This window comes from Malus domestica, chromosome 09 (genome assembly GCF_042453785.1).
Source record: "Malus domestica chromosome 09, GDT2T_hap1".
Taxonomy (NCBI): Eukaryota; Viridiplantae; Streptophyta; class Magnoliopsida; order Rosales; family Rosaceae; genus Malus; species Malus domestica.
The window spans coordinates 8,274,690-8,301,289 of NC_091669.1; the positions used below are offsets into that span (position 1 = coordinate 8,274,690).

The window sequence follows — 26,600 nt, forward strand, 5'->3', positions numbered from 1 at the left end:
ACATGATTTTTCTAATATCTAAAAAAAAGTTGTACCCAGTGCACAAGGCTCCCGCTTTACGCAAGGTCTGGGAGAGGTGAATGTCGGCTAGCCTTACCCCCATTTATGAAGAGGCTGCTCCCAAATCTCGAACCCGAGACCTACCGCTCATGGGCGAAGGCACTTGCCATCGCATCAAGTGCGACCTCTATTTTTTCTAATATCTATCACTAATTAAATAATATATCAGATATAATTTATCTGATAATATTTTTCTAAATCCACCACCCTCATCCACCACTTAAAGTTAATCTTGTAGTAATGACAGTCGGTGTCATAGATCTGATGAATCAAGATTAAAACCCTCACCAAAAGAGAGAAGAACTCTCACGCTGGGAGAAAAGCACTCTCACGGAAGGAGAGAATCCCGATGTATTAATCTTCTTTGTTGCCGTAAAATATCTCAAGGTAAGCCACTAGGGCTAGCCTAGAGGGTGTGGGTAAGGGGTGGGCTAGCTTAGGTTTTAGGTTCGACTGAAAGAGAAACGAAAAGACTATCAAACACTTGATGACAACCACTTCTTTGGTCATATAACTTGCTCCGTTCTAGTTCTGTCTAACTACAACAGTACAACTCTAGCTTCTAAAGTTCAACTAGTCAAAACAATGACAAATGGTATGCAAAAACACAGCTATTACGACCCCCTTTTTCTCTGCAACGCCCAAAATTACACATGTTAAGGACGTTCTAAAAAGTAGCACGTACGTACCCTTCTAAACCAGGCCATAAACTAGTGCATGGATCACCATGATCAACTCTTGTCATGGGAACGTACTAGCAACTTCATTCATTAATTCAATTGAGATTTGATTAGTGAACAAAAACATGCAAAGGACTTGGTCAATCAAACAAGTGCAAGTCTCGGTCACGTCCACAAAGGCCTTTCCCTCTTCTCCACCACCCAAATTATCTCCAAACTCTCCCCACCCTCTCGTCCGTCCTCTCAAAACTGCCTTCCTTACTTTATCTTGTCTGTTGTTTGCCTCTTCGTAGGCTCTCTTGTATCCTCTCTGGCCTCTGTGCCCTGGAATTCACTTTCCTTGTTCTTCAAAAAAAAAAAAAAAACACCAAAAGCTTGTTCCACTAAATACAAATACAATTTCAATCCCAATTTCTACACAATAAGAAACAATTCTACACTAAAACATGGCAAAAAACCTCAATTCACGACCCAACGTTATTATTTCAATTGTTTCTTTGCACAAAACTCAATTTCTGTGCGTATAAATTAGAGTGAATTAGAATATTATGTTGTCAGAAGAAAATCTCTATCACCAATTCATCATCGTCAACAATTGTGGATTAGACTTGGTCCTTGCGCCCAATTTCGACCCAGATTAGAACAGTTTTGAATATCGGCCTGTCACAAGAAGAAATCTCATCGTAGTTGATTCATCTAAATCGCTAGCAGCAAAGATGCCAAGCAAGCTAAAGAAGGCAATTGGAGCTGTGAAGGACCAAACGAGTATAAGCCTAGCCAAGGTCTCCAACAACAACAACTCGGCCAACCTCGAAGTCACAGTCCTCAAAGCCACGTCCCACGACGTCGTCCCCATCGTCGACAAATACATCCAAGAAATTCTCACGCTCATTACGTCCAACAAGTCGTACGCCTCCTCCTGCGCCCAAGCCATCGCCAAGCGCATCGGCAAAACCCGCAACTGGATCGTCGTGCTCAAATCCCTCATGCTCGTCCTCCGCATCTTCCAAGACGGCGACCCCTATTTTCCAATCGAAGTCCTCCACGCCATGAAGGGCGGCGCCAAAATCCTCAACCTATCCAACTTCCGCGACGATTCCAACTCCTGCCCGTGGGATTACACCGCCTTCGTCCGCACCTTCGCCCTCTACCTCGAAGAGCGACTGGACTGCTTCCTCACCGGGAAGCTCCAGCGGCGGTTCACCTACCAGCGCGACCAGGAATTCAACAACAACCGCAGAAGCTCCCGGTCCAACGGGCCCGTCATCCGCGACATGAAGCCCGCGATTCTGCTCGATCGGATACATTACTGGCAGAAACTGCTCGACAGAGCGATCGCCACGACGCCAACGGGGGCGGCCAAAACAAACCGTTTGGTATTGATCTCACTCTATTCGATCGTTCAAGAGACGTACGATCTGTACCGGGACATATCCGACGGTTTGGCTCTGCTTCTAGACAGCTTCTTCCAACTGCAATACCAGTCGTGCGTGAACGCTTTTCACGCCTGTGTGAAAGCCTCAAAACAATTTGAGGAGCTAGCGTCGTTCTACGCGCTCTGTAAGATCTTGGGGGTTGGGCGGACCTCCGAGTATCCGAGCGTGCAGAAAATTTCGGACGAGCTTCTGGAGACGTTACAGGAGTTTCTGAAGGATCAGGCTTCGTTTCCGGGTCGGTCGCCGCCAACCCATTTGCAGATTGGTTCGGATCAAATGGCGGGGAAGGAGGGTAAGAATAAAGGGTTGAGCTTTGAACCGAATGAAATCGCTTCTTCTGATCAATACGAGGGGTCAGATAGAGGCTCTGCTTTCGGTTCGGCTTGCACTTCGTTGGAGGATTTGACGAGTATCGCCGACCACAGTGGGAATGTGAGTCCGTCTTGGTCGGTGGAGCAAGAGTTTTATAATTCAGAGGAACAGCTGGATAAGACGCCGGAGAATGAATCCATCAGACGGGCGAGTGGGAATGGATCAACCCAATCATTGCCGGCTGAGGTCGATCAACCTCAACCGGCGAGTGTTGGGTTTGATCTTGTTTCTTTTGACGACTGGACACCACAACCAGATCAAACAAAGCAACAAGAAAAAGGAGTTGAACAACTATTTGGAGTCGAAAATCAAGAAGGTGCGAAACAAGGATGGGAGCTTGTGTTGTTCGAGTCTACAAACAAAGAACCGCCGCTGCAAAGATCATCGCCACCACCTTCATCTGTATATAATCTGTTTGATTCATCAAACCTTGACAGTTTGTTTCAGAAATCTTCAGTCCCACAACACCAATACAATCCATTTCTCGAAGATACAATTCCAATCGAGAGCTTTGCAGCCTCTTCGAGTTCAAAAACCACCACCAGCAATGGCTTTGGAAATTTCGGAGACGATTTGCTTTGGTCCCCTAGTACATCTCAACCAGCGGCACCAACATTTTGTGCACATAATTCAAATGTTGGACAAATGGCGCCAACATTTCCCACGCAGAATACAAACAATACAACAACAGTACCAACAGTTCCCGCCCACAATCCAAATAACACCACAATGACACCGCCACCATTTGGCGGGCCGAGCCCAAAAGGGGGCACAATTTCACCAACATTGTGGTCGCAACATTCCAATGAGAGCACGATGGCACCGACATTTTGCGCGCGGAGCACGAATGAGGCCACAACGGCGCCAACATTTTTCGCTCAAAGTCCGAAAGAGTTGGCAGTAGCAACATTCTGTGCCCAAAACTCCAACGAGAGTGGAATGGCACCGACATTCCGTGCGGTGGCTCGTGATAACAAGAGTGTAGCTCCGAGATTTCATGCAGACGAAGCTAATGAGTTCTCAGCTGCGCCGACATTCAGTGCGCAGAGTGAAAGCGATACGCAAGAAGGATGGGGTAACGTAGAAAACGACCCGTTTGCAGTGTTACCAAATGTAACAAGTAGTAGTGAACCTATGTGTAACGAATTGATGAACCAAGATAGTCTGTTGCATCAACAGAGACTGTGGTTGGAACAGCAAAACAAGATTATTGCTAAACATATGTCTTGACTTTTGAATTGAGATTATTCTGTAGAGGTAGACCTTGAAATTTATATATATCAAATGTAATTTTCTTGTATTCAGAAAACTTTAATCCATTCTCTTTGGCAGAGTTGAATGGCAACTGCGAGTTTATAGCATATGCTTCACAAGCACCTCCGAGCCCAACAAATAGGGCCCTAGTGTTTTGAACGCTCACAGCCATGATATCATGCAGACTTGAATCGTTGCCCATTAAAGAAACAAAGGAGCCCATGAATCACGTTCATCCCACTTTAGCAAGCCGATTAGCTTGCATGTTGACATGGTCAACACCAATTAGACCTCCTAACCAGCTGGCTGGTCCGAGAAGCCATTAAGATGATGTGACGTCGTCATTAGTTACCTTCCTCCTACATATTCATTGACAAACATATTGACAGCTATGTATTCAAGCATCCTTAGTATCACCATATAAACGACAGGTCGATAGTTGATAACGGATCGATACGTTTGATGATACAGAATGGTTGGGTACGCAACATAGTAATCACGCCACCTAACCCAAGATTTCATCTTCCGAGGGACATAAAGAGTACTAAAAAAAAGGTAATTGATTTGATTAAGAGTATTCACCAATACACTTCATAAGCTCCATAAGCCAAAGAAGAGAAGAAGAAAGAAATGTATGGAGACATGGGACTTTAAAAGTGGTGGTTAACGTAAGGGTCATGAATTATAACCGTGGCAGTGTTGGGGGGATATGACAGTGAAAAGAACCACACAATGACCGAAAGAGAGAAGTGTACAGGCTTTACAGCTAAGTTTTGTGCAGTTGCTTTAAACAGAGAGATCTCACGATTCACGGGAAAATATGACCCCTCCCTCCCCCCACACAAAATAAAATTAAAAAAGTCACAAACTTTTCTTCTGCAGCATCAGATGCAAATGCAAATGCAATTTAGGGGAGACAAAGGCAAGCAACAACATGTGAAATTGTGAAAGAGAAAATGGTATATCATTGACACTAAATATTACAATATCACAATATCACATGACGAAAACTTGTCCGTGACTTTATATCCTTAACACATAACTGAAAGTCATAATATCAGTGTATTCATATTATACAAGTCATTTTTTGTAATTAAGTGTTAACATATACAAATGATAATAGATGCTCAAATTAACGTGGGTTGTGGTATTCAAATACCTCTTTTTATCTTTCAAACACATTTATACGTCTATCAACTTTCAGCTTTCGAATCAAATGAATTGAAAAATATCGCAAGACATAAATTAATAAAAAGTGTATAAATACAAGAAATAGTGCACGGATACCTGTTGATCCCAAAAACTACCTAGCCTACGTGACGCGCATGCCAAGTAATTAATAAGCTAACTACGTCATTCGATTAAATGTGAGGCGTGCCAACTTGTCGGCCTATGAGTAAAATATGTTGATGTGGCGTTGGGTGCGTTGCTGACTTCTTGATCTCGCGACTGCGGCTGAGAAAGGAACATGTTTCGGCCTTCGGGTTCTAAAGCCTGAAGACAAGGCTGCTATTTCTGCGAATTTCAATATCAAATTCGACTTTCAATGTGCCGAATGTAGTAACTTGGTACCACCTCATTTCGCCAAGAAGGCTGATGAGATGATCTCTTCCAACAAGGACTTGGAAATCCTTGTTGATTGAGACTTTGATAAATAACCAGTCGATCTTAAAGTAGTGTTATTTATCCAAACTGAAGGTGCTCCTCGATTGGCTGATTCTACGGCTCCAGTGTTGTTTATCCAAACTGAAGATGTTGTTGGTTGCCTCTACAGTGTTGTTTATCCAAACTGAATATGTGTTGACGGGGAAAGAATAAAATAAAAATCTCAAGGTGTTTGAGAGGTTTGCGCAGAGCAATTGTGTGTTGAATTGTAAGGGCTTTGAATGATGCACCCCCTATCTATTTATAGTAATGATCTCCTCCATGGCTGAGATAGAACTCCACTCGGATTAGAATTCCTCAACCCATTCTCATCAAGTCTCGAACAATCCCAACCCCTATAGGACTCTGAACCAAACTCTTTAATCACCCATATTCATCCCCTGATTCTCGGCATCTTTTATGACTCAAAGCATCCTTAATTTTCAAGAATCCTCATTGTACTAGGATTTGATCACCTAATCCCTATCCAGATAAAACCATTTCCTAATAGGATTCAGCCGAACTCCATTGGGCTCGGCCTATTACAGAATATTCCCAGTATCTCTTTCTGGTTCGAGAATAGCTCTAGACTTGACCCAAAGCGTTATTTCAGACTCGAACATTACCACCACCTGCAGTTGCACTTGTTGGCTTCATATATCACATCTAGACTTCTAGCCTCCCGTCTTCCCTACATCTAATATTCTATTCTATTCTATTTATATTCCGTGTCTTCCTTCTTAGCTAGTCTTAAGTTATCTTAACATTTTTCTTCCTTTTCCCAAATTTTCTACCTTTTCTAGATTCTCAAAAATCTAAGAAACCCCACCCCAATAAAATGACCTTTTTTGCTCTTCAATCTCTGTTTGGAATGATGCATATATCCAATTTAGCTCTAGGCTTAGCTGGGGTGCAAGTGACTAGGTTTCTTGCAATTGCGAAACACTTAACCTAAAAGTACGCTACTGTGACATTCTGTAGCATCGTGTGGTGAAAGTTAATACACTTAACATGTCATTTTTTTGTTTGGAATAACACTGGCATACTAAGGTGTAGGTAAGCACTTCTTTATGTGGGGATGAAGGCAATACAAGCGCTCAGTATTGACACATATTTAATCACGATCACTAAAATTAAATTATTAAATTGAATTTTACAGTCAAATATGTGTCGTGTCACTAAGTAGCTTTTAAGTACTCAAGTAAAAGCTGGATGAAATTGAAGGGGCTTTTATCATGCATACTAAATACAAAGCAAGCATGAGGGGAGCGCCACCCAGGAGTCAGGACCCATCTTCTGTCAACATATCTGTTGAAAGAGAAAGTGTGAGAGAGAGAGAGAGAGAGAGCCAACTCAACTCAGTCTTACAGAAACGAAAAACGAAATACTTTCGTCATATGCCCATTACCTGCTCAAAAAGAAAGTAGAGAGAGAGAGAGAGAGAGAGAGAGAGAGAGAGCCAACTCAACTCAGTCTTACAGAAACGAAATACTTTCGTCATTGCCCATTACCTGCTCAAAAAGAAAGTCTCAGATCCTACGTCGTCCAGGGAAGTGGATCCTCTATGTCATATATGTACATGCCCACTTCTCTATGTCATATATGTACATGCCTACTTCCTTTAGCACGAGATATTTTGGGAGCTCATTGACTTCGGACTCTGTAGGAACTTCGAAATTAAGCGAGAATGAACCAGAGCATTCCCATAATGGGTGACCCACTGGAAAGTTCTAGTCACGTGAGTTCTCAAAAACAAAACGTGAGGGCGTAGTCGGGACCGAAAGCGAACAATATCGTGCTACGGCAGAATCAAGCCTGAAATGTGATGGAGCCCGGATCGGGATGTGACAGAAAGACATAAATATACAATACAAGAAGAAAAATGAGAAGAAAAAAAAAACATCTAACTTGTCCTAAAAGCTTTGGGCTTTTTGCTTTTGGCTGAATGCTATTGGCTCTACACTTGCACATCCACATCCATTAATCAACATTCACATCATCATCATGACAATCATGGTACATAAAAATGAATTGAAGGGCTCAGATAACATCACCATTCACCAAAGCAAGCAAACAAAAAGAGTTGCACTCTTTGTAAGTAACACGCTAAACCCATGTTCAGTTCACGTCCATTACAAATCGAACCAAAGGAGAGCAAGGAGAGCAACTCGCATTACATTGAAGTACATTGTCTTCGTAACATCTCGTACCAATATTACAACGAGAGAAAGAATCTACATTCTCAAACAAAAAAACCAGATAGGTGTTAATTAAAAACCACAACCCAAAAGAAAAAAAATTACAAAAAAAGAAAAGGAAACAACAAAACGAGGACGCTCCCTAAAAACCGCATCCATGCTTTTTTTTTCTTCCTTTACCAATACAATGTTTTACTAAAATATTAAATATAATATATAACATACTGAAATCCTTTTGTGGTAAAAGCTCATACTTGATCAAGATCTGTTGGGAGTAAAATCTTACACTTGACGGATTGAGCAGGTGGTAAAATTAAGAATAATATCGATAGCTTTAGAGTGAGCTCTCAGAGCCCTTCGATCTAAAATAACTAGTGCTTGATTTAAATTTAATGACAGATAATACGATACAAATAATTAGGTATATGATGCGTGTGTATCTGTTGCTTTTGTCCAAGCCACGTAGCTTTCACATTTCACATTCCCTGGACGGTTACAAAATCCAAACAAACTCCTCCTTCCTCCTCTATATTTTGCACAACAAACAAAATTTAAAATATCTGTCAGCCAAATTGCACGATCCCCGACACCAACAACAAAACTAACAAAAGCATTTGCTAAGACCCTGCCATTTGCCGCTAAACTCCCATTCACTGAGTTCACGAGTCAAACGGTTAAAACTTGCCCCTTCTAGATAGATTAAAAAGGACTGGACCCACCAGGCTCCGTGGGCCCACCACACTATTTACAATCTTTCACAGTTTTTCGGCGAGGGGTAGAATTGTCATTTTAATATCAATCCAGGTTGCCATGCCGACATGGCACACGCGAATTGGATAGAAATATGACACGTACCCTTAAACAAAACTGGAATTCCAAAACTAACCTTTCGTTTGGCGGGTTTTTTTCTCTGCAGGTTAATTACTAGGATCTATTCCCTCCAAGTCCAGGAGAAGATGGTCCTTAGCCTACCGCCGGTGAGTCTCTGCAACGCCTTCTTTGCTCCGGCGACCTCCATTTCCGCCAGTCTCTGCATATGCGGATAAGCTCCGGCGGCCACCAGCCTTTTCCGGCAACCACCGCTCCCTCCGCTGAGCACCGCCGCGACCACCGCCACCGGAAAGTCACTGCCCACCATCTCGTGATTCTTTGGGTCCAGCATCTGGACCAGCCTCATCACGCTCTTCTCATCTCTCACCAGCTCTTTCCGGTTCGACCGGACCGTCAACAGCGACAAAAGCGATTGGGCTGCCGATGCTTGTAGACCCACCGGTTTCGGTGACTCCATGAGCTTCACCAACGACCCCATACAGCTGCCCAACGCTCGCTTATTCCCATCGCTCACATGCACCAATAAGTGAGCGAGTAAGGAGACTGAGATTTGCTGTAGCGTTGTGTTGCCCTGCTTTATGAACTCGGCGAGTTGAACCAGGAAAAGGGTTGAAGACGACAGGATTTTAGAGCAGGAATCTGATGCTGAAAGCGATGTGATGGCTCGGAGGACGTGTTCCAATGTGTCCGAGCTCGGTAAATCTTGGATCAAATGCATTAATCTCTGCAACGCACGTTCTCGAATGATCAGAGCTCGGAAATACTCGTCAGAGGAGGCTAAAATCGCTATGCAATTGGCTGATTTTTCTTGGGCGGTGATGGTGCCGGAGAGAAGTAACTGGATTAGTACTGGCACGGCCCCTTCTTCTCCCAAAGCAATTTTTATTTCTTCCACATTAGCAATATTTCTAATGGCGCCGGCAGCATGGGTCCGGGTCGCCGGAGACCCAGATCGGCAGGCTTCAATGAGGACCGAGACGCCACCGTAGGCGGAGACGGCCCAGGCGTTTTCTGGGTCGGCGGTGAGTGCCTCTACCGCCATCACGGCCTTCTCTTTCAAATGGGTAGACCCGGATTCGAGTATTCTCAGCAGAGGACCCAGACCCCCTTCTTCGAACACTGCCTTGCGCGAGGACTCGTCGTCCGCGGAGGCCAGGAGGCAGACGGCTAAGATAGCCTGCTCGCGGACGGAAGGCTGCTGGTGGAAATCGAGCAAGTGAATCAAATATGCGACATTACCTTCCCTAGCGACGAGGCCAGGCGACTTGTCGTCGCCGCCGTTGAGGAGCTGAAGGAGCGACTCAAGAGCCTTTTTCTTGAACTCGACGCCGCCGATTTGCAACCGGGTGAAGAGGTCTCTGATAAAGAAGGCCAAATCCTCTTTATCCGACCCGGGAGCCGGGTGGGACAAAACAATTGCGTTTGACTGGTGGAGGACTCCAGATCTGAGCAATAAGTCGAGGTCGCGAAGCTGATTGGTGAGCGAGGAGGAGGCCATATCGAGGTCGCTCTGCATTAGGAGCTTCCCGCCGGCGAACTCGGCGTCGGTACATTGATCGGCGAGGGCGGTAAGGCGCTGGAGAGTGGAGAGGAGTTGAGGGAGGAGGGTGTGGAGGAGGGGATTCTGGGCCCAGTGTGGGGAGTCGGAGATGTCGGCAACGGAGGAGTGGAGGGATGCGAGCTTGGAGTTGAGGGCGGTCCAGCGGCCGACGAAGGAGTGGACGGTGAGGGAGGAGCGGAGGAGGAGGGATAGGGTGGAGTTGATGAGGTCGAGGAGGGTTTGGAGTGGGTTTGCGGCGGCGGTGGCGCGATGCATTTGGGATGTGGTCCGGGTTAGAACCTGGTCGGGTTCGGGTCTGTCTCGTGCACTGCTGAGCAATGCATGAGAGAAATAGAGAGAATGCTTGGAAGTAAAGAAAAATGAGAGGATGGAGAAAAGTGAAGCGAAGCGATCGAGAGGAGTGTGGGGAAGAGAGAGCAACAATGGCGAACAATGAAGAGAGAGAGAGAGGAGAGAGAAACTGAAAAGGAAGTGACAGGCATATTTTTTTTCTTTTTTTTTTTTTGCTGGATTTTGGGCAACGACTGGAGTAGAGGTTAACTACCAGGAATCGGTGGGGACTTGGAGGGTAATGGACGGATTACGAGAATTTTTTAAAATTAAAAATTAGATGTTTCGGACTGGAAATTTGTTGTTGGTATGGAAGTCAAATTTGTGATCAGAAGAAGGTTAAAATGTATTTGTGAGTCTTCCTGATTCCTGAAAAAAGTATATAACTGTAATTTGTCACTAGTTATCTCCTTTTTTTAAGAAAAAAAATAAATTATACAAGTCGTTAATACTCGCCTAATTTACGACTAGTCTCTCTGTACTCGTTTTTGCGTGCACAAGGCGTTTTATTTGAGTGTCTAAGGCCTCGTTTGGCAGCTCAGACTGTATTGACTATTTCTATCGGATAGGATAAATAATCACCGGATAGTACTGACTAAATTAGTCGAGCGTTTGGTGCACTATCAAACTAATGATCGTATTATTTATACTGTGTTTGGTATTATACCGGATAGGAGGAATCCAACTTAAAATAAAATTTAAAAAAAAACTGAAATCATCTTTTTTGTTCCCAGATCTCTCCGCCGCACCCCCCAAACTCTCTCCCTCTCTACCCCACCACAAAGGCAACAACAAGAAACCCAGCAAAACCCACCTTTCAAATTCTCATCGTTTTTTTTTCCCAATCTTCTCTTTTTTTAGCTACAAATCAGCCCAGCAAAAGTAGAATGGTTATGAAGGATATGACCCAAATGAGGCTTTGTTCTTTAGCAATTGAAAATTTATAAAATCAAATGCAAAAATTTGAGAGAAAAACAACAATCGGATTCAATTTGATTGAAAAAAAAAGTTGGAAGAGAAATAGGAGGGCAGAATAGAGAGAGAAGAAGAAAAATTGCAAGAAAAATAGGAGGGCGGAACAGGAAAGAGGATGAAAAATCTCAGATTCAGAAGTGGAGGAAGAACCCTGGATTAAGAGGAGAGAGCAAGCGATGTGAGAGGAGTAGAGTGAGCGGCGAGAGGAACTTTCTATAATTTGAAGCACTTTGCTTCTCCCATTCGAGTTTCGTCAGTCCACGCGCGATTGTCCTCTTACACCGTTCTCGGTGATCAGAGAAGAAGGAGGATGAGAAGTTGCAGGAGGGCGGAACAGAAGAGGAGGATGAGGAGTTGCAGAAGGGTGGAATAGAGGAGGAGAAGAACCTGGGATTTAGATTAGAGGGCAAGTGATGCGGGATGGAGAGAGCGAGAGAGGCGTGTTTCTACTCAACTAAATAATACTGAGGTTTTGAACGGTATAACTAAGCGAGTATCACATGGATAAAGGATGTGGGGTTGGATTATTTAATCCGGTGGTTATTTAATCCAAATAGACACCAAACACCGTACTCCGTATTATTTGTATTATCCAGTACCTTATTCGGTGTGCCAAACATGGCCTAATTCTGTTTTGATGGTCTAATTTGTCAAATATTTGTAAGACACTCTTGTGCTCTCATAAAAATGTGAAATGTAATTTCTGTAATTGCAGTCTCACAAAAATATAATCATTTTTTATATTTGGTTGCTTTTTTCGGTTTACTAAAGAAAGGTTTTTTTTTTTTTTTTTTTTTTTTAAGGTTTATATGAATGTTTAACGATAAGGCCTTCTGCCTAATAGTATAGATGCTTGATGAGTCTAAGTCTTCGTGACTTACGTTGTGTAAATGAGTAAATGATAATGTTGAAAGTTTTCGGCATAGAACATTACACTGATAACAAATACGTATTTTATAAAAATAAACAAATAAAAAAATAAAATCAATAATATTATATAACAATTTAACCGTCACATTAAATGACAAAAAATTCATTATATGCAAAAGTTGATGCGGATAAATACTTAAAGTTTAGCATCTAAAATCCTTTTCAGTCATATTGTTTATTTATGATTGATGCTTGCTTTTTTCCTAAAAAATGAATGAATGATTGATTGAAATCCTATATTCTTCAATATTTAATTAAATATGGTTTGTTGTTTCATATAAATGCCAACTAGCCAGCACTCTCCGTTCAATAATAATAATAATTATATTAATTATTATAATAATAACAAGGAGAGAGAGAGAGAGATTGGTAATGTGAATATCTATCGAAACAAAAAGAGAAATGCTAAGAACACTCTTTGAAAGTGTGATTCTATGGATTTTTGTCACTTCACGGTTTAATATCAATTTTCGAGCTAACATTATAAAACATTATATCTAAATCAAAATCTATGAAAAATCCTACTTTTGAAAGAATTTCCTTATCATTTCTCAAACAAAAAAATATTCATCTGTAAAATATCACAATTAAGAAAATTCTCCTTCTAGATGGGCTTGGCTAGTATGGGCCTACTAATAATAATGTGTGAATTGTTCTGGCCACCCAGAACCCAATTCTGCATTGGCCATGAGAATCATTTATTGGGATAGGACTGTGGACCAATAAATCCCAATCTTCAACCACTAAATTGGGTATGGGTTGAACGATGCAGAGGAGTGAGTTGAATTTTTTGTTTTAATACTACGAAAAATGAACTATTGTAATTGTAAATAAAAAATTTATCAATTGTAGAATCAAATCTAATGGTTAATTATTCTATTATATGAATGATTCGTATTATTAAAACCAAACCCGAGTGAGTTAGATGAGCTAGAAACATTATCGTTATTATATAGCCAAACTCACATATGTGACTATTACAACATATGAAAATGAGAACTCAAATTGATGAACAAAGAGTCGAACAAGATAACTAAAATGATCATCTGACTTAACCCACGTCCACTACGTAGTTGGTAATTATTATTATTTTTTTAAAAGGGGGACAACTAGTGACAAGTCATGGTTATCCACCCCTTACGGGGGTTGGGAAGACTCACAGAGGCATTTCAACCTCTGTTGGCCACAAGTCTGGCTTCCACACCAACAACGGGTTTCGAACCCAAGACCTTCAGTATTTAATTTGAAGGAAGCCTCGCAATCCGTTATTTACCACTGGGCCACTAACTCGTGGTTGTAGGTGGTAATTATTGACTGTTGTGTAAACATTTTGGTCACATAAAAACAAAACAAAAATGCAACCATTGATATGTTTAAACCTCTTTGACGGGGTGTGCTGTTAAGGTTACCTTCATCGGAGGATGAGGAGCTTATTGGAGGTCTAGTGTGCAATACGAGCTTCTCCCAACGTACTGTTTCCTGTGTAGGTTGCTTGATTATAAGTGTAGTTATTGCCATCTCTTTAAAGGTTGAGTGATGGATGGTACATATGTATCGTATGGCAAGTGGCTACAGGCAGGTAATTTTACGTTAGGATCGGTGCATGGAAAGCTTGGGGTATCGAGCAATAATGGAGAAAAGAGGATGGAGATGCCGAGGTTTTCCCCAGGGCTGGGCCACGACGCTGGCACTTAAGTGGTTAAGATGGCTGGGGTTCATTTAAAACATGCAGTGGTTGATGGGGAGACGAGTCTAGGGATGGGTTCAAATGTCTCAAAATGAGGTGGTGTAGGGTTGGGTCAGGACGGTGGGAGTAGGGTACAACATATGGAGGCTGACACACCATTATTACTTGGGGGTTTATTTCCTATCAACAGCAACCCATATTTTAGCTTGGGAAGGACGAAGTCGGTCGATGGTGTAAGGAAGTCAAAGAGGTTGAGTAGTAAATTGTGACAAGGTAGGCATGGAAGTAGTGGGGCTAACTTGAGTTTGCATGTTGGCTCAGTGTTAGATGATTCCTTGGTAACGAGATTGAAGCGATTGGGAAAGGTAGACTCATCTGCTAGAACTATGGAGTCAGTACCTATGAAGAAAGTATGTTCTAGTCCATCGGTAGGTGGTGCTGGCGAGCACACACGCAGTTCACAATGAATGCTTTATGTTGGAATTGCTAAGGATTAGGGGATTATTGTGCAGTTCATGTCACATCCTGACCTGGGCCCCCCAAATCTCGGGCTGTACTCCATCGTAGCACGATATTGTCCACTTTAAGCCCCAACCACGCCATCATAGTTTTGTTTTTGGGAACTCACACGAGAACTTCTCAGTGGGTTACCCATCATGGGATTGCTCTCGTGTGAACTTGCTTAACTTCGGAGTTCCGATGGAACCTGAAGCCAGTAAGCTCTCAAAATGCCTCGTGTTAGGTAGATATACATATAATGCTTACAAGATCTACTCCCTTGAGCGATGTGGGATGTTACAATCCACCCCCTTAGGGGCCCGACGTTCTCGTCAGCACACTTCCGGGCATGGGTTGGCTCTAATACCAAATTGTCACATCCCGGCCCAGGCCCCCACCACATCCAGGCTCGACTCCGACGTAACACGATATTATCTGCTTTAGGCCCCGACCACGCTATCATGGTTTTGTTTCTGGAAACTTACACGAGAACTTCCCAATGGGTCACCCATCATGGGATTGCTCTTGCGCGAAGTCGTTTAACTTCAGAGTTTTGATGGAACCCGAAACCAGTAAGCTCCCAAAAGGCCTCGTGCTAGGTAGAGATAAGAATATACATATAAGGCTTACATGATCCATTCCCCTGGCCGATGTGGAATGTTACAGTTCAGGCCTTGTTAGGGCTCACCTAACAACATCATCATCTTGTTGTTTTCTTATGTGAGACAAACTGTAGTGAGACTATGATTTTATAGAAGCAGCGTAGTTTGGGTTTTGACAAATCTTTTGCATAGGGGTTGACTGTATTTTGGATTGACAAGGTGGAGATTGTGATTTTATCTTCTTCAGTGAACCATATAGATATGGAATGTAGGGTAGAAGGGGCGGAGCAGAAGTGGAGGTTAACAAGTTTTTATGGAAATCTGATTAAGGTAACTAGACATCTATCATGGTCATTACTTAAGACCTTGGGTCAACGAGGCTCTTTGCCGTGGATTTGTATGAGGGACTTCAACGAAATCCTGAGAGTAGTTAGGTGGCAATCAACATCGTGAAAGTCAAATGGATGGTTCCAGAAGGCGATTCATACATGTCAATTGATTAACCTTGGCTTTGTAGGGACCGTGTATACACAGACAGACAATAGGAAGGATGAAGTTATATGTAAGCTTGACTGAGTTTTCGCATCTCAACGGTGGCTTAATCTGTTTCCGGTGACAAGGGTGTGTCATCTTAATCCTTCTAAGTCAGATTATCTCCCTACTTTGGTGGAGATTAGAAGTTCAATAGAGTCATCCAGTAGGAGGAAGTGTAAAAGGTTTCAGTTTGATGAGATGTGGCTCTGGGATGATAGTTGTGAAAAGACTATTAGCTCGACATGGAGTAAACTAGTGGTGGGCCTTCATCTTATCCAAGTGTGTGAAAAGATTTGTTTTACCTGGTGTGCTTTGCTTGCTTGGAAAAATGAGGTATTTGGTTCTATGAAGGCTGAGATTGCGAAGGTTCGGGATAAGTTAGGGGTGTTGTTTGAACACCCTATTTCAGTTGAGGTTCATGAAGCAATGGGTGAATTGATGGGGTGATCAGATTCACTTCTTAGAAGGGATGAGACTTATTGAAGACAACGGTTATGGGTCAAGTGGTTACAAGAGAAGGATAAGAATATGAAGTTTTTTCATTTATGTTCGTCAAACCGTAAACGGAAAAATCATATTAAAGGGTTGTGGGATATGAATGGGGTTTGGCAGGATTCGAGGGCTAGCATTGAATACATGACTATGGGTTATTTTCAGAATATTTTTCATTCTCGGGGTGTTTTAGACCGTGCGGTGCATGAGGTTTTGGGGGCATGCTCACGACGTGTTACTACGGAAATGAATGAGGAACTGTTGGGGCCTTACTCGAATAAGGAGATCCGGTTTGCCCTCTTCCAGATGCACTTGTCCAAAACCCCGGGACCGGACGGTATGTCACCTCTATTTTTTCAAAATTTTTGGCATGTTGTAAGTCATGATGTGGTGAATGTTGTTCGGTCTTTTCTCACATCTCGAAAATTGCTACGGGATGTGTGTTTCACTCATGTAGTCTTAATTCCCAAGGTGAATTAGTCGCAGGAGACGTCACAGTTGTGTCCGATAAGTTGTGTAATGTCATTTATAAGATCGAAACAAAGGTGATTGCGAATCATTTGAAGAAATTTTTGAATTTAATAATTTCTCTGCATCAGAGTGCTTTCATTCCAGGGCGTTTGATTTCTGATAATACTTTGGTGGCGTTGAAAATTGGTCATTATCTACATAATAAACGGTAGGGACATGAATGTTCTTTTGCTCTCAAACTGGATCTTAGTAAGGCCTACAATAGGGTGGAGTAGGACTTTATGGAAGCTATGATGTTGAAGTTGGGGTTTGATAGTAGATGGGTGTCAGTGGTGATGATGTATGTGATATTTATGTCGTACTCCTTTTTGGTTAATGGGGAAGCTTGTGGGTATGTGCAGTCGTCCCGTGGTCTCCGTCAGGGGGATCCGTTATCTGCTTATTTATTCCTTCTTTGCATTGAGGGTTTGTCGGCACTTATTGCGCATAAGGAACAGAGGGGAGTTCTTAGTGGGATTAGGATTTGTGAGGCTATGCTAAGTATCCATCATTTATTGTTTGCTGATGATAGTTTCTTGTTTGGTAAAGTTAATTTGGATGAATGTGCTGAGGTCCAACATATTTTGGATGTTTTCTCCTAAGCGTCAGGGCAGGAAATAAACTTGGGGAAAAACAGTATAACGTTCAGTGCAAACGTGTGTGGCCAAGAGAAGCAAAGGCTTGCAAATTTTCTCGGGGTCCAATTGGTGGAACGACATGAACGTTATTTGGGCCTACCTATGTTTGTGATGAAGAATAAACGCCAAACTTTTGCTTATATCAAAGAACGGGTTCACAAAAGGTTGAGTGGGTGGAAAGGGAAGTGCTTAGGTGGAGCAGGGTATGAATTGCTTGTGAAAGTTGTGGCTCAGGCGTTGTCTTCATATGCTATGAATTGTTTTCTGCTTCCGAAGACTTTTTGTGATGAGTTACATAAGCTAATGGCTCGATTTTGGTGGGGTAGCAACCTAAACTCGAGGAAGATTAATTGGAAATCATGGGATAAATTGTGCATTGCTAAACTGGAAGGTGGTATGGGGTTCCAGAATCTTTATGCTTTTAATTTGACGGTTCTAGCAAAACAAGGTTAGTGGATAGTTCAACATCCAGACTCTTTAACGGCAAGGTTGTTAAAAGCTAAGTATTTTCCCAATACTTCCTTTTGGGACGCCCCGGTGTCTTTGTCTTCCTCCTATTGTTGCTCTAGTATACTTAAAGCTAGAATGGTGTTGGAGAAGGGTTCGAGATGGTTGATTGGGGATGGAGCTTCGGTGTGGGTTTGGAAGGATATGTGGGTGCCGCGACCCTCGACCTTTCGTCCCATAACGATGTCACCTCATTCTCAGGAGGATATGAAGGTTTGTGAGCTCATTGATGTGGACAAGAAGGCGTGGAATGACACAATGTTGATCGAGCTTTTTGAGGAGGAAGACATGGAGCATATTCGTGCTTTGCCCATTAGTTTTCGGCTTCCGCCTGATAAACCAATCTGGCATTCTAATGACCGGGGTACTTTCACTGTTAATAGTGTGTATTGGGTTGCATGAGATTCTATTAAGCCATCGGTACTAAGTGTGTCTTCTTCTGCTTCAGGAGGTAGTCTATTTACTTCTTTATGGAAGACTATATGGAAGGCCAAAGTCCCGCCGAAAATGCGGAATATGGTGTGGAAAACTTGTCAGAATATTCTCCCAACGAAAAAGAACTTATCGAAGAAATGAGTATCATCGGATTTGACATGTGTTTTCTGTAATTGAGCATCGGAGACTGCGGTGCATGTTCTTAAGGAGTGTTATTTTGCTAGAGCTGCATGAGTTGTGACCTCGTGCATCTTTCTGGTTAACTTCGTCCTTTGTGGTTCGGTCAAGGAGTGGTTTTTATGGTTGTTACAAACTAAGCAATCTACTTTCGACTTCATTTGTATGGTGGTCTGGCATACTTGGTAGGTGAGGAATGATCGCATTTGGAACGAGAAGCAAGAGACCCCTGAAGTTGTGGCCCAAAGAGCCGTGGCATGGTTACAAGAGTTCCAAGCGGTGGCAGACCATGCACTCATAGTACAGCAACAGACGCCGATAATTAGGTAAGGGGATGGAAGTGGTTCGATGGCTGGAGAGGTGGTGGAAGATTGGGTGAGAGTGAATGTGGACGGAGCTACAAAATTGCAGGCTCAGGTGGGTGGGGCTGGTGCCGTGATCCATGACGCGCAAGGTGCTTTTGTGGCTGTAATGGCATGCTTTCTTCCCAATGTTTCCTTGGCTCTTCATGCTAAATTGTTAGCAATTAAGCATGGAGTGGAGTTGGCTCAATAGCTTGGCTATCAAAAGGTTCAAGTCGAAAGTGATTATTCTCAAGCAATTTCTATTGTCAATTCTTGTGTGGATCGGGTTTCAGCTATGGACTTGCTAGCGGGAGATGTCTTACGTAGTGCAACTTTTTTTACTGTTTTGGAGTTTATTTCTATTTATAGGAATAATAATGGTAGAACGGGACTTGGATGCTGGCTAGACACGTATCCAAGTTGTTGATTTTTTAATCACAACTTATCCTGCTGATCACCAATCACGGTTAGACACGTATCCAAGTTGTTGATTTTTTAATCACAACTTGCCCTGCTGATCACCAATCACGGCTGGACACGTGTCTAAGCCGTGATTGGTGATCAGCGGGATGCTGCTGAAAAAACCAATAACTTGCATATATGTCCAGTCGTAATTGGTGAGGGGTGCTGCTGATTCTTTCACCAGTCAAGTTCTATCAATAATGGTATTGTCTATTGTTTGGCAAAGGTAGCAGTGTCTAGTGGAACTCGCTTAGTTTGGATTGAGGAGAGTGTTATTCTGGATCTCCTCATCCAAGGAACGTTTCCAAGTTAATGATATCGTTTTTCTTCAAAAAAATTTGGCCAAGAACAAACATTTCTTTAGGTAGCTTGCTGAGGGTCACCCTAGGTCTCTAAAACCCTCCTAATACCCCTCTCTCTTTCCACCACAAACGAACCACAGTCAGTAGGCTTCATAAATCTCAGAAAATGGTGTACAAACCATGGAAGATCATCCCCCGGCCATTGCTAGAAACCGTGCTCAACAACCACGCCCAGCGCCACCGCGTGCCTCAGCCTCTGATCCTCCACGGCCCCAGAGGCGCCGGCAAAACCACCCTCATCCTCGAACGTAATCACCCTTCTACTCTCTCTCTCTCTCCATACCTCTCTCTCTAGATTCTAACACTTCGTCTTTCTCCAGGTCTGCTGGGGGAGTGGAACAAAGGCCCTCACCTCACCGGCTATGTCGACTTCGCCGAGTCCATCAAGGACCACCACCCGCAGTTCAATCAGTCGTTTCCATGGGCTTCCTGGTCCAATTGCCCGCCGACCACTTTACCCAATTGCCGAACCAAGCTCGAAAGCTGCCTCGAATCCATGGCTCACAAGGGCGTCCAGCTGGGTTCCATCAGCTCCCATCAAATCTTCTCCACTCTCAGCAAATGGCACGGTCTTAACACGGCTCTCCGCCACGTTATTGCCGGCAATGGGGCTGCTAAGAACACTGTTTCTGAGAAAGCTTCCGGGTCGGTTTTGTGGGATCGGGCGGTGTTCGCGCTAAGTGCTCGATGTGATGCCCAAGAGATTGATGGGATTTTGGGTTTGACTGAGAAGAAGAAGAATGTGCCGTTGGAAGAGGCTTCGTATTATAGGGAGGCCGTTGTGGCATTGAGATTGGCAAAGGAGGTGATTAAGCAGCAGCAAAGTTGGAGGGCTAATGCCATTGCTCATTTGAATCGGACTGGTGGATTTTCAAGGTCTTTAGCGAATTCATGTACTGATTGGCCTTGTTTATTGATGGAGTTGTTGTCACAAGGAGCTGAAATTGATCATTTTCAGGTCATAAAGTTCACATTTTTGGTTGCTTATACTCATGCTTAGTATTTGCTGAAATTTTGTGTGGTTTTGATTAGTGTATGGAGTTTTTATGAATCTCTAATTGTGATGTTTCTTATTGTATGGAGCAGCCTAAGCTGGTTATTAACAATGTCGAAGTTTTAAAGAATGCGATTCTGTTGGATGAGAATTCATCAGTCTGCGGATCCATGTATCACGACAGTCTAATATGGAGACTAATTGCTTTAGGTGCAAATGAGAGGTGCTTTCCTGTTGTACTCGTGACATCGGATAGGTGAGATTCATTCCTAGCCGTTTGTGTTTCTTTAACATCATATCACTTATACATTTATATGTCACAAAGTTAATATTTAACCTTTTAAACTTCTGCAGTGGCCTTCTTTTCAGTTTATTTTCTTGTTTGTTTGAATTCTAATTCCTGTTGCTTTGTTACAGTTACTATTCATACCTAGCTTACATGGATTTTGGATTTCCAGACATATTCATCTCTCGTGAGGTACTTAAACTGAGACTCTGAAACCGTATTACTCTAAAGATGCATGGTTATACAAGATCATTACATGTGTTTGCATTTGCCTTTACTTCATTGACCAAAAGGAACAAACACTAGTTATTCTTTTCTGCTGTGCAGATACTAATACCTTAAGCTTGAAGCATGAAGCATGGGAACATTTGTTCCGTGACTTGTATCGTGCTCAATTCTATATTTTGGGACGTGGTTCACTAGATTTGAGATTTTCTTTTTTAATTTGTTTTTGCTACATGTTGTGCCTGGTATGAACCCATAATGTGTTCTTGCCTGGAATGGCTTATCATGTGACTGTTCCTGGTATCAACTTAGACTGACATGTCATTTCGGGGCCTGTTCTAAAATGTCGTGTTCATGTTTTGAATATTGTGAGGATACTGGAGGTTATCATGGATTTATACTTGGTTTGTTCTGCAGGCTTTTGGCTGGAGTCCCCAGGAAGCTAAGTTACATATGGTTACTGAATATTTCAGTAATTCAGAGGTAATACGCTTCTCTAATTTTGAACAAACATACTTTCCAGTGTAGTAAAATTGGGCAGGGGGAAATAAAAATCGATCTGTTTACCTACTAATCCTGAAATTATGTCCATCAGATTTCCTGACGATTCTTCATTTTCTTGCACTTTTTTTTTCTTTATGTCTTGAACTGCTGGACATTTTAGTGACCTTTAGCATTATTTTTGTCAAAATTCAGTGGTCGGTGATTGCTGAGGTGTTTGGCCCAAACCCACGACACCTATTTGAGCTCTATGCACTCAAACAGGCCAATTACTATCAACTGTAAGGGTGATATTTATATTTGTTTTTTACCATCTCATCTCATATCATGTGTCTTCTTCACCAATCAACCTGTGCCTAATTTTTTCCAGAATTGATGCTACATGGTTTATGACTACTTTATTTGTATATAGTTTTAATGCTATATAAATACCCTTTTTGTTTATATGAAGGTTAGAAGACAACAAAGATAGCACATTTGAAGACATTGTGGATTCATATTTAGCTTACTTGCAAGTAAGTTTCTTTGGAGCATGATGATCTTACTCATTTATCTTTGTAATTTTGTGAACCTTTGTTGTCATATTTACGTTTTGGTTCATTGATAAGTGTATGGAAGTCTCATGATATATTACTTGCAATTCACCTTCTTGGAATTTCTGTTCACTTCATTGTATTCTTGATTTCCTAGATGTATATACATTAGTCTTACCGACTAACTTGGCCTGTTAACAACTGTGGTTATGCCTCTTTCGTAATTTTATAATTCTTTATGCAATTTGTGCTGCCTTACTTGCTATTCAAGTCTATTCATTTAGATTACTGTAGTGAATCCGGCCATGGAGAAAGCATTGGGGCTCCTTCAAAAGTTTGCTGCTGATGCACGAAGTGGAAAATTTTCAAAAGATAGACTACGCTTTGGTGCACCGTGGAGACATCCTCCACCTAAAAATTATCCCACCATGTGCCTTGGATGGGCAAAGATTCAGCTGATGGATTTTGTGCAGTCTCTAATTAATACAGAATTTGGAGTACGTAGTCTGTGGTTTCTTTTTTTGTTTCTGACACTTGGTAGTATTACTAGTTCTGCACTTGGAATAAAGCTGAATATTTCCAGTAAAAATTTGTTTTTACATATTTTATAGTCTATGCTTTTGTACAACGTTGATAACAATAGTAATGATGCCTAATAAGTAGCTGGTCTAAACGTTAAAGCACTTTCCCCTCCCCCACTTGATAGGTCATTTGATAGATATTCATATCTTTGAGGTTGATGGTATGCCCCCTTGAACTCTTTCTGCAATTCACTATAGGCAGGAGAAACAAAGAGTACACGTTTTCTTAGTTTAGGGTGGGAGAATGCATCAACTTATATCTGTCTTTTCCTTCCTGGATGCTTTTTTATTTACTTTTTCCTATGTACTTGGGTGCAGATTAATTATCTAGCTGATTGTAGCCTTGAGATCATGGACGATCCTTCTGCTGTTGCATTGGTGGAGGTAGATAGATATCTCTTCAATTTCTTTCATTTGCAGATAGAAATGCAGTGCAATATTAATATTAATATTAAGATCGTGCGTTATCATTTCTTAGGTTGGTTTGTTGTATGCTCAACGGGATCCATCAATCATTCGCCCCATATCTAGAGGCATTCAGCGGTGTATTGTAAGATGGTGAGCTATTTTTCTTGGACTGAAGGTACTAGAAAATGATCATGAAGCTCTATCTGGTTAGTTATGTAGTTATCTGATTTCAGGCTTGTCCAAGAAAGGATGCAGATGAGTTACCCGAAATTTGTACAGTATAAATGGCAGCGTTTTATGCGTGGCCGTAGCTATCGTCATTTGATGCTACAAGTAGGCTATAAGTAGAGCATAAGAGGTAAACTGTCTAAATGATGAATTTTTGTTTGTCAGCTTTACGACTCAAGGAGATGACAAAATGATCTGATTTGACTCTTTCAGCCGTCTCTTGGCAAATGCACCTTTTACTTTGGGAGTGGCCCCTGCTTCGGGTTAACATAAATATGTAAGTGATTCCTGATAGGCAACACAATTACACTTGCACACAGCCAGCACCATTTATTTAACATCGTTGAAGTTAAGCCTAGTTTCCTGCATTGTGTAATCCCTTTGCAAATTCCTGCTACAATACATTCCTCTGCAGTTATATATGTATATTACCGGGATTGTTTGCTTGTTTTGATGCCCTTTTGACAACAAACATATTAACACTTCGTTTTCCCCAAGTTTTTACAGAGCGCAAACACTGGTAAAATCATCATTAGCCGATTAAGAGGATATTCGGTGTTTAGTAAGAATCTCCTTCCCCTTCTCCTTCTCATGCATGTTCACGACTATTTCTACGTCACTGATTGAAAAGTGAAAGCAGGTCTTAAATATAATGGATTTAGGTCTTTGCTAGCAGCAAACCTGGCATAGTCGTTTGCTTGTTTGTCTCCCTCGAACAATTTCGTGTGGCATAACCATAACTCTAAGCTTCTTCTTGTGCAGGATACGCCACGGAGCAACCGTGTCAAAGATTTGATTTTTTGAAGACTACCAGCAGAAATTTTTGATATCTGGAGATGTGTAGAGCATAGCTTGCTGCCTGAGTATACGGGGCCAACATTCTCCCATGATTCATATTTTTTTGTTCAACAAAGCAAAGTAAGGTCCAACCTCTAGTCAGCCCATTGAGTTTTGGTTAACGTAACGCTCGCTCATTTTCTATGGGCTCCCATTCACGAGAAGTTCTTTGGTGCGTCCGCCTGAGAACACTCGCGGGGGTGAGATTCTCATTGACGAGATCTCACTCCCTTGTGAGTGTTGCTTACCGCGGCCGCCACAACAAATTATTTCAATTAGGTTCTGGCGAAGATTATGTTTCTTTCATTTATCTCGTGATTTTCTTTGACCAAAACAAATCCTTATATTAAATCAAAATTCAATTTTATGTGTACATACATGCCTTCAAGATCAAATTAATGCGTAGTTTTTCCTTTAAAGACATTATAACTTCAGACTTAAATTATTACATGAAGAAAATTACTAAATCAAACACAAGACTGGTTATAGTATATTCTAATATAACAAAATCATCTGTTATATCAAGTGCTTTTGAAATGACTGAAATTGTTTTTAGAGAAAATACTTTTGGGTTTCAAAATCACTTAAAGTGCTTTCTTATTTGCTTCTTGTAGGAAGCGCTTCAAATACTATTCCAGGATTCATTAGCATTTGTACTAAAGAAATGTTCCAAAATTATTTTCATAAAAAATACTTTTAACCATTTTAAAATCACTTTCAAATGAGCCTTTAGCTTCTCTAAAAATATGAATTCGTTGTAAGATTTTAGAATCTCATTGAGCATATTCTATCCTACAAAACGATCATGCAAAACGTGACCTTATTACGAGTCATATGTTTGATTAATCTTGAGGAAAATTCATCAAGGATTACAAATCAAATATTGTTCATCTAACAACCAATCCATGGGAGGTGTTTTGGTCCGGTCCCTCCCCACAATTGAACCTTATTTTGTCCCCCATAAAACGATCGGTGACTATTTGATCATTAGTCACACATCAAAACCACGACCCCAAAAGAGTCAAAGTCAATAGCTTTCTTTGACTCTCTCAAGAGTCGTCAATTCCAATACATAAATATATCACAAGAAGTTGGCAGGAAAGGCTCCAAGTGAATTAGTGGAAATTACGAATATTGGAATTGAAGGAATTGGTCAGATGCAACAGGCAGCCACATTTCCTTGAAATTGGAACCCATCCGGATCCACTTTGGGGGATCTTAATCATTTATCGTGTATTGTGCAGTCAGAAATCATTTGACATTTTTTATTTAAAATTAAACATAAATAGTATATGATGAAAACTGACCACACGATGTATGATTAACAGCTAAGATGTGAGGATCTCTAGGATCCCCACAAAATGGATCCGGAAATGATCCTCCTCCTATTTATTTTTCTGTTATTAGACAGAATTAATCACTCTAATCCAATCCGTGTGCCTTGGAGCCTTCGGAAAATGAAGCCTCGCCACAGAAGGATTTCCATGGATATATTCCCCAATATTGTATCAATTCAATGAATGCCGTAGAATTTGGCTTCTTACATTTTGTTGGTTGAGGGATTAGGGTTAGGGAAGTTTCTCTCGATCTTCTCTTTCTTCTTATAGTTGATTCAATTGAATAAATTAAAAAATAATTAAATGACATAACTAAATAGATGGTCGTTCGTACATGAAAAAGAAGTGCGGGAATCATGTTTCTTAAAGTTAATTCACTATGTGATTACTATATTATTATCATAAAATAGGGAAAATATTAATCTACAACAAATCAGTTAGTATGTCACGATTTGGTGAAGTCATGGTCAATATCCTTGTTGATCAAAATTCAATACTCAAAGCCACCAATTATTTTCCCTTTTTTTGCTTTTTTTTTTTCAACAACTTACAAACCAGAACACACATTATAATTTATATAAGTGTAGGGACAGATTTGTGGCACTATATTTTTTACATATTTTTTGACACACGTTTTTATGGGATCCATTTTGTAATGTATTTCAATAATATAAACCGTTTATCTTTTAGGTCTTCCCTCAAAGGTTATGTCTATCAACAATCACCCAAATCTGAAATTATATGACCGTTGGATTAAGAGCTTATGATTTCTTTGTAAAATCGGATTCATCTCTTTTTTTTCAATACAAATGAATGTCTTAATGGTTTGGATTTGTCTAATTTTTTGCAAAGGTGATAAATGAATGATATTATAAAAAATAGATAGTTCAGATCGTTAAAATATATTGCGAAGTGAGCCCCATAAAAACGTGTGTAAGAAATTATGTAAAAGAATTGGTGCCATAGATGTGTCAACACCCACCCATGCATAAAGTACTTAGTACAAAATAAATACAAACATTGACCATTATTGATATCACATTCATCACATTGATGATATAATTGATAACACATGCTCTCACAAACCCTAGAATTTTCTAAGCATGACATAACTAGCCCGTCATATTAGAAAATCTTCTTGTACAATGAAT

General features: G+C 41.3%; 3 protein-coding genes across 9 annotated transcripts; 2 read left to right on the forward strand and 1 right to left on the reverse strand.

Annotated features, from left to right (window-relative positions):
• The first annotated feature begins 1,009 nt into the window (after nucleotides 1–1,009).
• LOC103429092 (clathrin coat assembly protein AP180-like) lies at nucleotides 1,010–3,911 on the forward strand. Its single transcript, XM_008367241.4, has one exon. It carries the CDS (start codon nucleotides 1,457–1,459, stop codon nucleotides 3,776–3,778), a length of 2,322 nt encoding a protein of 773 aa, XP_008365463.2. The 5' UTR covers nucleotides 1,010–1,456; the 3' UTR covers nucleotides 3,779–3,911.
• Nucleotides 3,912–7,422: 3,511 nt separating this feature from the next.
• On the reverse strand, nucleotides 7,423–10,748 carry LOC103429091 (protein ARABIDILLO 2-like). Of its 2 annotated transcripts, none has more exons than XM_008367240.3 (2): nucleotides 8,531–10,748; nucleotides 7,423–7,680 (listed from the first exon to the last, which is right to left on the reverse strand). In XM_008367240.3, the coding sequence occupies exon 1, from the start codon at nucleotides 10,289–10,291 to the stop codon at nucleotides 8,576–8,578; it is 1,716 nt and encodes a 571-aa protein (XP_008365462.1). In that variant the 5' UTR covers nucleotides 10,292–10,748; the 3' UTR covers nucleotides 7,423–7,680; nucleotides 8,531–8,575. The 2 variants fall into 2 exon arrangements, with proteins under 2 accessions (XP_008365462.1, XP_008365461.1); XM_008367239.4 differs by lacking the exon at nucleotides 7,423–7,680 and adding an exon at nucleotides 8,008–8,170.
• An 8,533-nt stretch (nucleotides 10,749–19,281) lies between these two features.
• On the forward strand, nucleotides 19,282–24,485 carry LOC103421568 (uncharacterized). 6 transcript variants are annotated; one of them, XM_008359611.4, is made up of 14 exons: nucleotides 19,282–19,767; nucleotides 19,840–20,477; nucleotides 20,606–20,769; nucleotides 20,931–20,991; nucleotides 21,442–21,507; nucleotides 21,721–21,806; nucleotides 21,977–22,040; nucleotides 22,343–22,555; nucleotides 22,958–23,023; nucleotides 23,118–23,197; nucleotides 23,281–23,405; nucleotides 23,489–23,552; nucleotides 23,774–23,837; nucleotides 24,038–24,485. In XM_008359611.4, exons 1-11 carry the CDS (start codon nucleotides 19,626–19,628, stop codon nucleotides 23,393–23,395), a joined length of 1,695 nt encoding a protein of 564 aa, XP_008357833.2. In that variant the 5' UTR covers nucleotides 19,282–19,625; the 3' UTR covers nucleotides 23,396–23,405; nucleotides 23,489–23,552; nucleotides 23,774–23,837; nucleotides 24,038–24,485. The 6 variants fall into 6 exon arrangements, with proteins under 6 accessions (XP_008357833.2, XP_008357834.2, XP_017183925.2 ...); XM_008359612.4 differs by having other exon boundaries at nucleotides 19,309–19,767; nucleotides 23,783–23,837; XM_017328436.3 differs by lacking the exon at nucleotides 23,281–23,405 and having other exon boundaries at nucleotides 19,309–19,767; nucleotides 23,118–23,222; nucleotides 23,441–23,552.
• The last annotated feature ends 2,115 nt before the right edge of the window (nucleotides 24,486–26,600 follow it).

What these genes read in the sequence shown, in the direction of transcription:
- LOC103429091 (XM_008367240.3), bottom strand. Translation starts at nt 10,291, where the DNA reads ATGCATCGCGCCACCGCCGCCGCAAACCCACTCCAAACCCTCCTCGAC.
- LOC103421568 (XM_008359611.4), top strand. Translation starts at nt 19,626, where the DNA reads ATGGTGTACAAACCATGGAAGATCATCCCCCGGCCATTGCTAGAAACC. An exon ending in CAGGCCAATTACTATCAACT is followed by an intron (nt 21,807 to 21,976) that starts GTAAGGGTGATA and finishes GTTTATATGAAG; the next exon opens with GTTAGAAGACAACAAAGATA. An exon ending in CATATTTAGCTTACTTGCAA is followed by an intron (nt 22,041 to 22,342) that starts GTAAGTTTCTTT and finishes CTATTCATTTAG; the next exon opens with ATTACTGTAGTGAATCCGGC.
- LOC103429092 (XM_008367241.4), top strand. Translation starts at nt 1,457, where the DNA reads ATGCCAAGCAAGCTAAAGAAGGCAATTGGAGCTGTGAAGGACCAAACG.